The 14,679-nt window shown below is 38.4% G+C and overlaps 1 protein-coding gene across 2 annotated transcripts in view; it reads left to right on the top strand.

The window, feature by feature from the left end:
• Positions 1-14,679, top strand: part of MTMR12 (myotubularin related protein 12) — a 36,452-nt gene that overhangs the window by 8,809 nt on the left and 12,964 nt on the right. For both annotated transcript variants that reach the window (XM_075021476.1, XM_075021474.1), the window contains exons 3-10: positions 777-916; positions 2,766-2,838; positions 4,086-4,216; positions 4,891-4,984; positions 7,547-7,670; positions 8,866-8,941; positions 11,881-11,987; positions 14,165-14,289. In XM_075021476.1, coding sequence (XP_074877577.1) covers positions 777-916; positions 2,766-2,838; positions 4,086-4,216; positions 4,891-4,984; positions 7,547-7,670; positions 8,866-8,941; positions 11,881-11,987; positions 14,165-14,289 — 870 coding nt within the window. The remainder of the gene's footprint in view (positions 1-776; positions 917-2,765; positions 2,839-4,085; positions 4,217-4,890; positions 4,985-7,546; positions 7,671-8,865; positions 8,942-11,880; positions 11,988-14,164; positions 14,290-14,679) is intronic.

The following is a 14,679-nucleotide window of genomic DNA, read 5'->3' as shown; positions in this document are numbered from 1 at the left end:
TTTAAAAAATGTTTTCCAAGATTGGGAAGAATGACATTACTGAGATAAAATACAAGTAAAAGCTTAGAATAAACTAGTATTCTTCTGTTGGAGTTTCTATACTTGATAGGAAAAACCAAGGGTCTGGCTGATTATACCTGTTAAAACCTGTTTTTACTTTCTTAAACTTGAAGTTCAGTTCCTCTTAATTTTAAGATTAGAACTTCATTGACCATTATTTATGTAAATTTGTGTTTGAGAACTTTAAGATAGTCCTGGTACCTGTAAAATAAGCAACATCTCCAGTCAAAGCTATGAAAAATTAAGTATGATGAACTTGTAATAATCAACTCAAATGTTTCAGCATTCTTAGAGTTTAGCAGTAAGAAAAATTGGAACAGTTTTCACCTTGGTTTCTTGACTGTATAAACTACTCTTTGGTGGGCTTCTGGTTTTTTTGAGTACACACTCGTATGGTTGCTCTTTGCAGCTCCATGTGTTGGCCTAGTCTAAGTGGCAGAAGAACATGATACAGGTACCTCTGGTTACAGAAGTCCTAAACATGTGCAGTTGAACAGTGTTCAGTCCATCTTGACTAATGTTAATAACCTGGAAGGCTCTGAGTGTACTGATTCCAGGAGCTGCCTCTTATTCTTTTTGTATAACAGTGATGAAACATCTTCAGGCATACAGTTATGAGAAGCTATCAGGAAGTTAATGCTGAGTTTAAGATAACAGTTGAAATAATTCAATTATAAATATCGGTTATGTTGCAAGTCAGTGTTTCTTTTATACAGGTGAACTGCTGCTTTGCGAGGCAAGCACGGTATACAAGTATATACAAGAAGATGGGTCAAATCGTGGCACCTATGGGAAACTTGTGTGCACAAACTTCAAGATTGCTTTCCTTGATGATAATTCTGCTTCAGATGATAATGTAGGAAGACAAGTCTTCTAATTATGACCAAACAGGCTCTGAAGATGTGTAGTGTCTCTGACTAAATATTCATATCTTTCCCTTATATAAGGATACAGAATGAATACAGATTTATAAAATAGTTTTAATGGGTGCAGACTAATTTTAATCAGACTGCATCTGCTTGGTCTATGCAGGTGCTTCCTCAAGCTCTAATGATTATTTTTGTAAAAATGGTGCAAGGCTGTATGTGGAAACTTACACTAGATATAGTTTATAACTCTTCATGTCTTGTGAGTTGGTAATTTTGTGAAGCTTAAGTTAAAATAATTAATTTTTTTGAAAATTAAATCAACAGGTTGTTTAAACCTGATTTCTGACTGCTTGTCTAGTAGCAATTGCAAAAGTGTGAATGTCAAACGTACTTCTGATGTTTTATAACATCTGTCTGACTTGACTTTGGGCTACCTCTGTAGAACCATTTCAGGGCTGCACAAGACTGAGTAAGCTAATACTCAGTGGAAATGCTCTAGAAAATTGTTTGTCTGGCTTGGTAAAACTCTGAATTATTCCATTCAAAGTCAGGTATTGACAGCAAAGATTTAAAAACCTGGTACTATTGAGCTAGCAAACATAAAAAACATAAAAAGTCCCCAAATCTTAGAAATAAGTTGAATCTTGTTTCCTTTGTTTTAGGTGCTCAAATTGAGCTGTCAAAGGGGAATGGTAATGCCACACCTTTTTTGATGTGCTTAAGCATCTGTAATGGTCTGGTCCATTTAAGCAATAAAAATGAAGGAGAGACTATTATATAGCTCTTGAGTGCAAGGTGAACTTGGCTGAAGAATAGTGAGAAGAATCTGATTTGACATGTGTTGATTGTAGTCTGAAGTTTCTTGGGGTAAAATTTCAGGGAGTTAAAATGTTAAACTAAGGCTCCTGCAGCCAAATATGAATTTTTTGACCTTGTGGATTTAATTGGGACAAAGCTGCAGAGCCCTTTCCACAGATTGCATGAGATGTATGCTAAAGTTGGTAGTGACCATGCTAATTTCTGTTCCATCACTAACTTTAAATCTTGGGTTTGTAGCATGCCAAGTCAACTGTATTTCTCTCAACAAAAGTTCAATATTAGCCACCTGATTCAAAGTGCTGCAGACCTGGTAATAACTTGAATGAGGTTAACTCTGTTCACAGCTGTCTTCAAGTAAAATGTAATTTGCTGATGTAGTGTACATCAGCCTTCTGGTAATACTATTTAACATAACAATGTTTAATTGTGGCATTACTCAAATGTCATTTTTAACTCTGAGCTCAGGGAATGATAAAAGTGAAGGGAGCTGCAAATCACTTCAAGTTTGGCAAAACAGTAGACAAGAGATTTGGGTTGTGTGTGTCTTCATTTTACCCAGTGATAAATCTGGCTGTTACGTTGGAATATTCTTGGGATACTTGTTCTTTTAAGAGATTTTCTATTTCCTGCCAGGTTCCCATAGCAAGGAAACTTGTCATAAAAGGGCTTGGATTACAGCAAGTTACTGTATTTCCTGTTTACTGCAATGATTCTAGTTTGAAAAGTGACTCTCAATAGAAATGCATGTTTTGAAGCATTTGAAAAGTAATAACTCTATCTACATTTCAAGCATGGCTGAGACTTCAATAAAACTGGATCTGCAGTTCATAAATTACACCTGTGTAACCTGCATCTGTCTGTATTTCAATAACTGTTCTTTGGTGTTCCACCTTACACAGCTTATAAGAATAAGTAGTAATGCTGATAGTAAAATATGTACTGAATACATCCTTTACTTGTGAGAAGGTGCTACTGCTTAGTAGTGTGATATTTCTAAGAATTTTTTTCATGTTCTAGGAGCCACAATTTGAGAATAAGATTGTAGGAGAAAATGACATAACCCTGCAATGTGTAGACCAAATCTATGGAGGTAGGTCAGCTTTCTCCTCTTGGTTTAATAAGCCTCATACTTCTAGGTGTCTTACAGTGCTCATGCTCTTTGTACACTTACATCCTTTTCAGAAAACTGATAGAGTTGTCACTTTGGAAACTAGGATTGGGTAGTCTAGAAAAAACAGCTGCAGTTATACTTAATGATGAAATGACAGATAAGAGATCTATCAGAACCTAGTTTTATCCCTCAAGCTTGTGAAAGCTACATTTTTGTTAATTATCTTGCTGAGACAGACAAAACAATTCCTTCAAAATGTCATGATTCAAAGCAAAGAAGAGTGTACTGTGAAAAATCTCTAAGATTGGTCCACAAGGATCTTTCAGTGTATCAACTGTTTCTATAAATATGGAGGTATTCACTTCATTTGAGCAATAGCATTGCAGAGCAGCACAGGTACCAAATTCCCAAACAATGCCTTTTGTTTGTCTAAGGCAACATTGTTTTATGAGATTCATGATGTCTTCAAAATATCAAAGGAGATAGAAAACGAGGTTTTAATTTACAAGTTAATCAGTGAGTGTTTTGCAGCAGGGCTTACAGATATGTCTGTATTGCTAAGAATGGTAAATGAGAATGGGGCTGGTAATTTGTAAGTAGTTGGGAAGGCGTTATTGAGAAGCCTGACCTTGGACTAGTGTTAGAGTATCCAGAGTATTTGTGAATGGTGGTGTGGATTTGTGAAGGAGTGGACTAGGGGGAGACTGGTGGAAGCTAGTTATGAGACACTGTTTAGGTTCATATAAAATGCCCTAGCTGGCAGCACTTGAAGTTGTGAAATGATATATCCTGAAACAGAAGTGAACAAAGGGCTCTCTTGGGGACTTTATGGTGGTTTAAAAAAAAATAATTTTTTTTTTTAGAAGCTTAGAATGATCTCAGTTGTTTGGGGACTTTCCCTTGGGCAAAACTAGTAAATTATGTTCTTTATGCATATCAACTCTGAACTGACTATGCAGTCAGAATGTGAACAGAAATAATCACTGAACAGCTGGCTTGCTGCAAGTCTGGTTTCTACTGTGCAGGAAGTAGTTTGAGTGCATTTTAAAAAAAGAGTATATTAGCACAAGAGCTTGCCAGTTTATGTTGTAGGATGCTTTTTCTGACTTGCTAAAACTTGGGCTTGAATTAGTTTCTTGAGAATTTTGAAAAGTCAAGCAGGAATAGCTTTATCAACTGATGTCAAAGTCCTTTTTGATATTTACTTAGACTTTTTAATTTTGCAGTTTATGATGAGAAAAAGAAACTTCTAACTGGACAGCTGAGAAAATACCCAGAGAAGCTAATTATCTACTGTAAAGACCTTAGAGTATTTCATTTCTGCCTGAGATACACAAAAGAAGAGGAAGTGAAAAGAGTAAGCATAGTAACTTAATTTGGTTTTCTTTAAGGTTAGTGTTGAGTGTTTAGTTGTGGGGATGAGGGAAGGGTGAAATTCACCCTGAGAGATCCCTTAAACTTGAAGTGTTTTCCAATCATTCCCAATTGAGAGGGAAAGTAAAAGACTTTGATTTTTAGCTAACCTTACTCATTAAACATCGTTATGTATATAGCAGTTAAAAACATCAGATGCACTGGCTCTTTGAAGAAAACTGGAGTTTTAGAGTACTACATGAAATTAGCTTCAGCTCAGGCAAACTTGTAAAGCTGTTCTGTTTGTGATATATGATTTTAGTAAGTTTTAGACTAAAGTGTTTTTTGTATGAAAGCAATTATTTTCCTGACAACTTGAGTTCTTTTGACAGGTTAATCTGAACTCCAAACTAGGAGTCTACTACCTTTATTTAAATAATAAGAGTCATTCTGGAAGTTGAATTTCTATAATACTTCTCATTAAGCCAAGTAGGTATAGTGTCTTGCAGACAACAGAGAAAGTTTTTTAAAACTCAGTTTTCAGCTGTTGGGGATAGAAGCCATTAAACAGTTTTGTTTAAAACCTGGAGGGGGGAAGCGGGGGTAAAAAAATAATCACATTTTTTGCACTGACAGTCTTAGTCTGGGTTTGGGTGTTAATTTTTGGTCCTTTCCTAGATCGTCAGTGGTATAGTTCATCATAGCCAGACTCCTAAGCTGCTTAAACGCTTGTTTCTGTTCTCTTATGCATCAGCTGCCCCAAACAACACAGGTAAATGTTTTCGTATTTTTGATTTGTATTTGTTGCGTACTGTTAGTTCCCTAGCAGTCTGGGATGCTTAATAGCTGAGTTTGTGCTCGGCTTATGACTGCCCTGCTGGCAGATAGCCTCAGAAGATTCATTTTTCTCTCGCTATACATTGTTAGACTTGTTGCTAAAAATTTCTGAATTGTGTACTGTTGGTTTCTGTGTCCTTCAGGGTAGTTGCACAGAAATTTTCCAAGCAAGAGTAGCATCACTGGATTAAAAACTTACTGTGTTCAATATGTGCAAATGCTTTTCATGTGCTTCTGACTAGAGTGCTCTCATCTAGAAAATATTTTACTTATTTTATCAATGTGTTTTTTCTGTACTATTGCAGTGAACCAAACTTCCTGCTCTTAATTCTTAAATTATTACATTTTCAGTAGCGTCTAGCAAAGTATTTGCCTTTTTGCTCTTACTTGCAAGCGATCTGCTTTTCCCAGGCAACTGCAAAAAAAAGCATAGGTTTGCATAGCAAGATTCCAGTAGACATCTGACTTCCTCTTATAGCTAACTTATTACATAATCTTCCCAATTGATCAAACTTGGCTGAATAATGTAGTAAGCTGCAAAATTCAAGATAAAAAAATTGTCAGTGCACTTTCTAGCATTTCATAGTTCAGACTTCAGCTGAATTAATAGCACTGTTTTGAATTAGGAACCTGATTCTTAGTGCACCAGGAATGCCTATTCTTTTCACAGAGGGAAGTTTTTACGTACCAAAGGTATTAACTGGACACTTATCAAAGTATGTCAAGGAATTACAGCATCATTGAGGTTAGAAGAAACCTCTGGAGATCTAGCCATGTTACTGTCCATCTGCCCCTGTTTAGAGTAGGGTTAACTACAGCAAGCTTACCAGGATCATGTCCAGTTGGGTTTTGAGTATCTCCAAAGATTGAGATTCCACAACCTTTCTGGACAGGCTGTTTCATTATTTGACTGTCCTCACAGTGAAAAAGTTTATTATTATGTTTAAATGAAATTTGCTGTAGTTCTGCTTGTGTGCACTGCCTTTTGTCATGTCACTGGATACCACTGAGTCTAGATCCATCTTCTTTACTCCCCTCCACTGCTTCCACCCCTGGTCTGGTGTTTATACAGACTGGAAATATTTCTTGGCCCTCTGCACCCCCACTGAGCCTTCTCTTCTCCAGGCTGAATGATCCTAGCTCTTGGTCTCTCCTTGTATCAGGTGCTTCAAGCCCTTTAATGATCTTAATGAGCCTTCACTGGACTTGGTCCAGCAAGCCCATGCCTGTCGTACTGGGGAGCCCAGCACTGGACACAGCACTGCAGGCATGGCCTCACCAGTGCTGAGCCGAGAACAACAATCACCTCATTCAACCTGTAGGCAATGGTTTTCCTAATCCAGCTCAAGAATACATTGGCTACCTTTGCTGCCAGGGCACATTGCTGGCTCAGGTAGTTCCTGCAGACTTTGTCGGTAACTGGTATTCAGTCTGAACTACAAATATCAGAAAGACTGTAAGGTTTTCCAGGTAGAGACTAATCAAATGTGTGAGAAGCCTAGTCTGTATAGCAACATGAAGTGTTGTGCCCAATTCCATATTTTAATAATTATCTTCAATAATAAATGCCTAGGTCTCATTCTTTATAAAGTTGTTATAGGCCAAACCAAGCAGACTTGGGTTTTATGACTCTTATGGTCTGATACTCTTAAAATCTTAACTTGTCCCTTAGAGCTCATTAATAATGTTCTGTTTCCAGCTGTAAATTTTTCATCTACCTTATCTTCTTATGGTGGAAAGTTTCAACTTGCCACTGTATCTTCTGTGGAAACTCTAGCCCTGTTTGGTATTTTAAGTGTTAGCCGATGTTGCAGTATACTTAATTATGATGGATGCCTAAAACAATTGGCCGTACTCCATAAATTATATGGTGGTTACACGAGATCTGAGGCTAAATCAACCTGTTGTCATAACTGTTGCTGAGCTGGCTAAATAGAAATACAGGAAAGGTTCTCAGCGGAAATGATTGAGACTGAATTGCTGTAATAAATTTTCTGCTCTTATCAAGTGCCTGAAATGTTCTATTCAGTGCAAAACTCCTATCCATGATAAAAGAATAGACTTTAAATGAAATGCAGTATCTGAATTGCAGAAAGGCTTTTGGTATCATTGTTAATTCTATATTTAAGCCTATATTATTAGATGCCAGTCAGATGCACTAGTATATAATGGTATTTGCTGCACAGCATCCTGGGTTTTAGGCTCAATGTGAGGACAGCCTCAACTGTATGGAAGTTCCATAAGAGCTGACTAATTTCTGTAGGAGAAACTATTCCTGAAGTTATTAGTTAAAGCAGTATTTGACAGAAGATGAGTTCTTAAAGATCAGACAGAAGCAGCATGGTGTACAAAGGCATTTTATCTTTGACTTGAGGCTTTCTGTACACAAGAGGTTTTTTCTTGCTTACCTTAATGAAAACTAAGTACTTGATTTAGGAACGCTTTTGTGTTAGAGTTCCTGATAGTCTGCAAAGTTACCGTTATTGATGTCTGACAGATGGAAGAAACCAAACAGTGATGTTTGAAACTCTTGAGGACTGGCGTGGTGAGTTGGAGCGGACCAAAGGGAATGCAAAATACAAAGCAGTGACTACCAATGAAGGCTACAGAGTCTCTGAAAAGTAAGCTTGCTATTGTTAATAGTGAACCTTGGATATCCATCTCATTAAGATTTGCCAAAATCAGTGCTGCCTTTGATGCTGAGCATTATACAGTTGTTTAGGGTTTTTTTAGGATCTGGTTTCCATTTTGATTTATGGGATACTTTGATTTGGGACCTCAAGGAGGTCATCTTACACAGCCCCTGCTCAAGCAGGGTTAACTTCAACATTAGCTCAGACTACTCAGGACCTTGGTCAGTCAAGCCTTGAATATCTCTGGAAGTGAAGAATACCACTTCCAAAATGGGATGGAAAATATGTAGTTCTGGTGCCTACGCTTCTGTCATACTGGTTAGGATGACATTTTCTCAGTCCTGTACCTTTACTCTGGTAAAATTCCAAGTTAAATGCACTTGATTTTCTTGTTTAGTTGGGGGGCTGGGTGAAGAAAGAGTAACTGGTTTAAAGTGTATCTCCAAAACATGCTGATAGGAGTTAAGTTGCATTGCCTTTAGTGGAAGTTTAGAGATGTATACTTCTACCAGTCTAGCTAAGTAACATCTATCGGTAAACCCTTTAGGATGTATACAAGGCTTTGTGTACTACTGTTGTTTAATAGTCAAATCCTGAAAGGTTTCACAGACCTTGAAAACAAACACCAGTTTTCAAAGAAGTTTTAACTATTTATTCTAGAACTCTGTCTTGAGAGACCCAAGCTGAGGTTAAGTATTTATTTTTATTGCTTCTGTGGATGTTGAACATAAATAGTGTTGGCTGACACTGGAAATTCATGGTATATTAAATTACATTCTTGGATTGTGATGCAAACTGCTTACAAGGCATTGAAACATAACTAGTTATCTAATACTACAAAGGCATGTTTTGAAACAGCAAGGAATGAGAGAACTGAGGCAGTCTTAGCAATCAGTTTTAGATGATAAAATTAACTGTAGGACTTAATTGGAGCCTTGGAAAGGCAGGGGAATTTTACAGTGAAAGTAATGAAGAGCTCAATATTGGAAGAAAATACTTTATCTAGCTGAAAATAAAGGGAGGGTGTTGAGGCAATATAATTATCTAGTAGGAAACATTATTGTAGCAGTAAGACTGAATATATAATTAGCATGTGGACTAGAACACTCACAATCATTAAAAAGAGCTTGGAGATTGTTCAGTTTTTAAGTGCAAGAAACTCTTTTTTTTTTTATTGTCTTAGGCTGCCTTTGTATTTTGTTGTTCCCATATGCGTTTCTGAAGAAAGTATCTTGAAGTATGAAGGCAGAGGCATTCCTGTAAGTATATATGCATGGCTGAGGGTAAGAAAACTTATTGAGAAGACAAAATTTCAACTAGCACTTCAGATATTACTGCATATTATTTTCAGAACTTTTTTGTTTTTAACAGCTCGCATGTATGCCTAGTCATCTATAGAAAGGGAAACATGTTGCAAGAAGTGCTTAAAGTATTCTGTATTCCCTGAAACAGTATGAAGCAAAATATATATGTATGGTTCACAGCCCTCACTTACATCAGATATCTAATGTCCTATAGTCTACATATACTACTAGTCTGTCTATTCATCAGCCTCTTCTGACTGCCATCTGACTGGGGCAGGATGTAGGGCTTGAAATGCTATTTGGATACTGAGGTGAAGACCACACATGTACAGGTATAGCCGAATACCTCCAGTTACCTAGCTTGGGTGCTGGTAACTAGTATGGCTGTGATGATGCAGCATTTTTACGAAGCCAAGTAGCCTAACTGAAAAAGTAGTTCTAACAGTCTCAACAGAAAATGAAGGTAAATATACTGTTTTGCACCCTGTAGCAAGCTGGCTTTGGCTTCCTACCTTGTACTGCAGTTCAAGAACCAGTAAGACAAAGTAGGTAGAAACAAGAAACAAAGTAACCTTACTTATAAGGTCTTACCATAGTTGCTGGATGTCCATCAAATTTCCAAGGAAAACCATGTTCTCTTCATGCTCTTAAATTACTTGGCTGTTGGAGAAGATAGCATTGTACTGTCCTGCCTAATTTGTCCTTTCAGGTAGTAAAGTTCAAAATAGTTTGGTTCATTTTTTTCTTACATAGTCAACCAGACAAATTACAGCAGCTGTTACACAGAAACAGAAGTGGTTTGTTTTTTTTAATTGCATCTTGCGTTCATAGAATCATAGAATAGTTTGGGTTGGAAGGGACCTTTAAAGGTCATCTAGTCCAACCTCCCCTGCAGTGAGCAGGGACATCTTCAGCTAGACCAGGTTGCTTAGAGCCCAGTCCAGTCTGACCTTGAATATTTGCAGGGATAGGTCATCTACCACCTCTCTGGGCAACCTGTTCCATCCAGTGTTCCACTACCCTCACCATAAAAAAAATAATTACTTCCTTATATCTAGGCTGAATCTACCCCTTTTAGTTTAAAACTATTACCCCTTGTCCTGTTGCTACAGGTCCTATTAAAAAGTCTGTCCCCATCTTTCTTACAGGCCTCCTTTAAGTATCAAAAGGCCATAATAAGGCCTCCCTGGAGCCTTCTCTTCTCCGGGCTGAACAACGCCAACTCTCTCAGCCTGTCCTCATAGGAGAGGTGTTCCATCCCTCTGATCGTTTTTGTGGCCCTCCTCTGGACGTGCTCCAACAGGTCCATGTCTTTCCTGTGCTGAGGACCCCAGAGCTGAATGTAGTACTGCAGGTGGGGTCCCAGCAGAGCAGAGGGGCAGAATCACCTCCCTCAACCTGCTGATCATGCTACTTTTGATGCAGCCCGGGATACAGTTGGCTTTCTGGGCTGCAAGCACACATTGCCAGCTCATGTTCAGCTTTTCATCCTCCAGTACCCCCAAGTCCTTCTTGGCAGGGCTGCTCTCAATCCCATCATCTCCCAGCCTGCTTTGATGCTGGGGGTTGCCCCAACCCAGGTGCAGGTCATGGCACTTGGCCTCGTTGAACCTCATGAGGTTCACATGGGCCCACTTCTTGAGCTTGTCCAGGTCCATCTGGATGGCATCCTGTCCCTCAGGCATGTCAACTGCACCACTCAGCTTGGTGTCATCTGCAGGCTTGCTGAGGGTGGACTCGATCCAACTGTCTATGTCATTGATGAAGATATTAAACAGAACTGGTCCCAGTACGGACCCCTGAGGGACACCTCTCATCACTGATCTCCATCTGGACATTGAACCGTTGACCACTACCATCTGGATGTGACCACCCAACCAATTCCTCACCCTCCAAACAGTCCATCTATCAAATCCTTATCTCTCCAATTTAGAGAGAAGGATGTTGTGGGGGACTGTGTCAAAGGTCTTACAGAAGTCCAGACAGATGACATCAGCACTTCCCTTGTCCACTATTCAGAGGCCTTGTAGAACTCTTCTAATTATTTCCAGATTCTTTTGGGAATGCTGGTTTCAAAATAGCTTGACCATATTAAATCAGTTTGAGATGGCAGTGAAAGGACAGTTTAGCCATTTTTTCCACTCTTGTTGATTGTGAGGTTTCTGCATCCTTCTGAAGTGTACCTCTTGGCTAGTATAAATTGGTAGCAGAACTTTAACTTCCTGGTTTGACTTGTGTAATATTCCTGATGAAAATGATACTGACTACCAGTTTCAAAGCGAGTTTAAAGATCAGCTTGAGAGCTTCAAGCAGTAGGTGTGAGTCAAGAAATTATGTGTAAAGGGAAGTAAGAAGCTTTGAGGACTGATTTGCTAAAAGGAATACCTGTAACTATGTAATCTGATTTAGTTCTGGAGTTAATATCTTATTTCATATGCCCAGATGACCCATTATGCGTAGCTTGCGTTAAGGCTGAACTGTAAGAAAAACACTACTGTATCTGTGTGGAGAAAGTGATGGCTAATATATGAGTTACAAGAGCTATCTTGCTGTGGCCTATCTTCCAACATAATGTGGCCATAGGCAGTTTGATCAATTTTTTTTACCTATGAGGGCAGTTGAGAAAGTAATGTTCTGATACAATCTGACATTTTATGTTTCCCTGTGCCTGTAGAAAGCTTAACTTAAAACTTGCAAGTGATAACAGGGTACTGAGGCATGTAGTTCTGGTGCAGATGTAGAAGTTTGCTTCTACAGATGGGTTTGTTGAATACACCAAAAATTCAATGAAGCACAGCATGGAGAAATTTCTTGTAATCACTCAGTCACTTAAGCAAATACTTTGTACGGGACAGTATACCAATTTTTATCACCTGGTAAATGTCTTTCTGCAGATCTGGTGTTGGTCTTGCCATAACGGTGCTGCTCTTCTCAAAATGTCTGCATTTCCCAAAGAACAGGATGACAGCAGTTCACAAATGCAAAAAGCCTTCTTGGATGGGTCAGTAATAGCTATTCTGTCCACAACACTTTGCTTGGTATGGACCCTGCTTCTCTTTTTCCATATATGCTGTATCTTTAAGCTTGCACGCATCAGGAAACAAGTTCTAGATCTAAAAGTAGTTTTCTGTGGTGGAATGGGTTTAAGCCCTTGGCCTAACAGCATTGGTCAATTGTGCAGGACTGTAACATCACTGAAGGCTTATTTGTGGAAATACATATATATATCAGATGAATCTCTGTACAAACTGTGGTGTGTTATTAGGTAAAGCAGCACCAAAGCCTGTAGGTCTTAAGTACAGTTAAAGTATCATTAGCTGATGGGCTCAATTGTGTTTGCAAGTAAGAGAAATTTAGATTCCATCTCTAAACATGGATTTGCAAGCTGAGTTTTAAATCTCCCTGAACTCTGCAGTCTTCTGGGAACTAGATTTGTGTTCTTAAATAACTTTAGATAAAAGTGACCTAAAATGACTGAGACAATGTAGCAATTCACTGCTGCTACTTTCAGATGCCTGGGCAGACAGCACTTTTTCAACTGAGGTAGTGAGCTGAATTAGCTCAGCAGTCTGAAAAATGCCACAGTTAACATAAGGGCAAGAGCACAGCTGCCTGGCTGAGAGTTACAGCAATGACTTGTTGCTCTTTTTTTCTGGCTTTTTTTAACCTGTTGGGTGTCCTGGAGAGAACTCATTTAGCAGCAAGCTATTAGATCAGGCTAGTATGTATAATTTGTAATGCTTTGCCACTAGCTCCTTTCTCCTCATAGATGGAGAACCTGTTAATCACACAGAACTAAGAGAAAATAACTTGAATAGGCAATTAAAACCTCTTTTGTTTATAAAATTAGTAATACTTGCATGGGAAAGGCTTTTGACCCTTCCTGCAGATTCTCTAATGTTTCTCCCCTGAAATGGAGAAGTTTACATGACTTAAAACTTTTTAATGCTATTTCATAATGTGAAAGTAAGTAAAACTAGCAGTAAGCTGTAACAAGGTATCAACTGATCCCTTGTCTGGGACCATCTGAACTTGGGGCAGTATTGATGGCTTTCTTTGCTATGGAGTACTGGTGGTTAACCACTAATATTTAAAAATATATCTACAAATTGTCCATAAGGGTGTGTTACCATGCCATTGTAATAGTAGTCTGAACTCAAGCACACAGCAGATGTTTACAATTAACAGCCTTTTTTATTGAAAAAGCTGTTCAGAGCCAGATTGTCCCACACATTGTTTACTTCAATTTGGAAGAGGAATCATAATTGACAAATGATTGCTTTCCCTCAATTCTCTTATCTGATGCATCTTCCAGTAGGTCTAGTAACCTGCATTTCTGATGTGGACGCCTGTAGTTCTCACTTAAAGCAGGCTTCTGTGCTACAACGTATGGGAAACAAAGTACTCTGTCCTGTCTGGGCAAGTGCCTGCAAGGCTTCACTTCTGAAGTATGAGCTAGAGCAACTTTTCCCAAATCTTGACAATAAAAAGCCAGCATGACAATAGAGGTATTTCCTAAGCTGATGTTTATCTGAGCTGTGGAGCCTGAATGAGAGGGGATGTTCTGGGTCCAAACCAAAGGCTCATCTGGCCTGGTATTTTTTCCTCTCCTCCTAGAGAAAAAATAGCAGATATGTAGGGAAGTATAAGGCAGGTACACTGTCTCATGTGAGTCCAAATTTTTCTTCTTGCTTTTACTCATGTGTTTCATTAGCAGACCTGGCAGCTAGGTGTCAGAAAGTAATGTGGTTGGTAAAAGTCAAGAACAATTTTAAGTGTCTGCTGGGAGGTTTGGGTGTTTCTATCCGTCTCTTCTTTCTGGATTCACCTCTAAATAGCCTACTAGTAAAGTAATTCTGTTGTGTCTAGTGAAGACATTGCTAAAGAAGCAGTAGTAAAAATGCAGTAATGCTTGTAATATTCATAACTGCACAAACATGCAGGAATATCATTTTATTGGTGTAACAGTTAAGAGCAGCAAAACTTGTCATAAACTTGTAGGCAAGCTTCCAGCCACTACTTAATGCATGGAGACCCTTAGCTTTCCAGGATGTATATCTTTCAGTAATATAGCTGTTTCTAAAACCATACCTATTAACTTTGTCTTCAGTTATAATAGTTGGTGCATTATTTGACTTGTGAAGTAGAAGGCTTTAATCTCTTGATGATTTGATTTAGAATCTATAAGACAATTAGCAAACCTCCCTATGAACTCCTGAAGACAGATGACTTGTCAAGCAGCCTTCCATCTCTGCAAGATATCCAGACTGCATATACAAAATTTAAACAGCTGTTTTTGATAGGTAAGTCAAACTTTAAAGTAGTCTTTTGTCTCTAAAGTGACTGAGATGCAAAGCATAACAATACTGTTTTAAGTCTCATGAATGCAGTCCTTGTCTTCATTGGTGTCTTGCTTTTGACAGTGGTTAAAAGCAGATTTTTAAATATGTAACTGAAGAGTGTGGTTATGACTGGCACATTAATGGAGGTTTGTAGTTCTTAGACTTACCACTTCTTGCTAAGCAGTCACAGTGTCTGAAAATTACTTTTAGAGAGACTATGGAGTTTAAATGTTTGTTGGAATACACTAGCTGGATTGAAATTTATGGGAGAGGATTCTTCAGTCTTCCGCAGTCCATTGAAACTGAATGTTAAGTGTTAACCTTTTAGCCTTTGTGCTATGTCAAGAGTTG

The sequence above is a fragment of the Buteo buteo genome, chromosome Z, assembly GCF_964188355.1.
Source record: "Buteo buteo chromosome Z, bButBut1.hap1.1, whole genome shotgun sequence".
Lineage (NCBI taxonomy): Eukaryota > Metazoa > Chordata > Aves > Accipitriformes > Accipitridae > Buteo > Buteo buteo.
The sequence above is the reverse complement of the archived record's forward strand: the minus strand, read 5'-3'. Positions and strand labels throughout refer to the sequence as shown.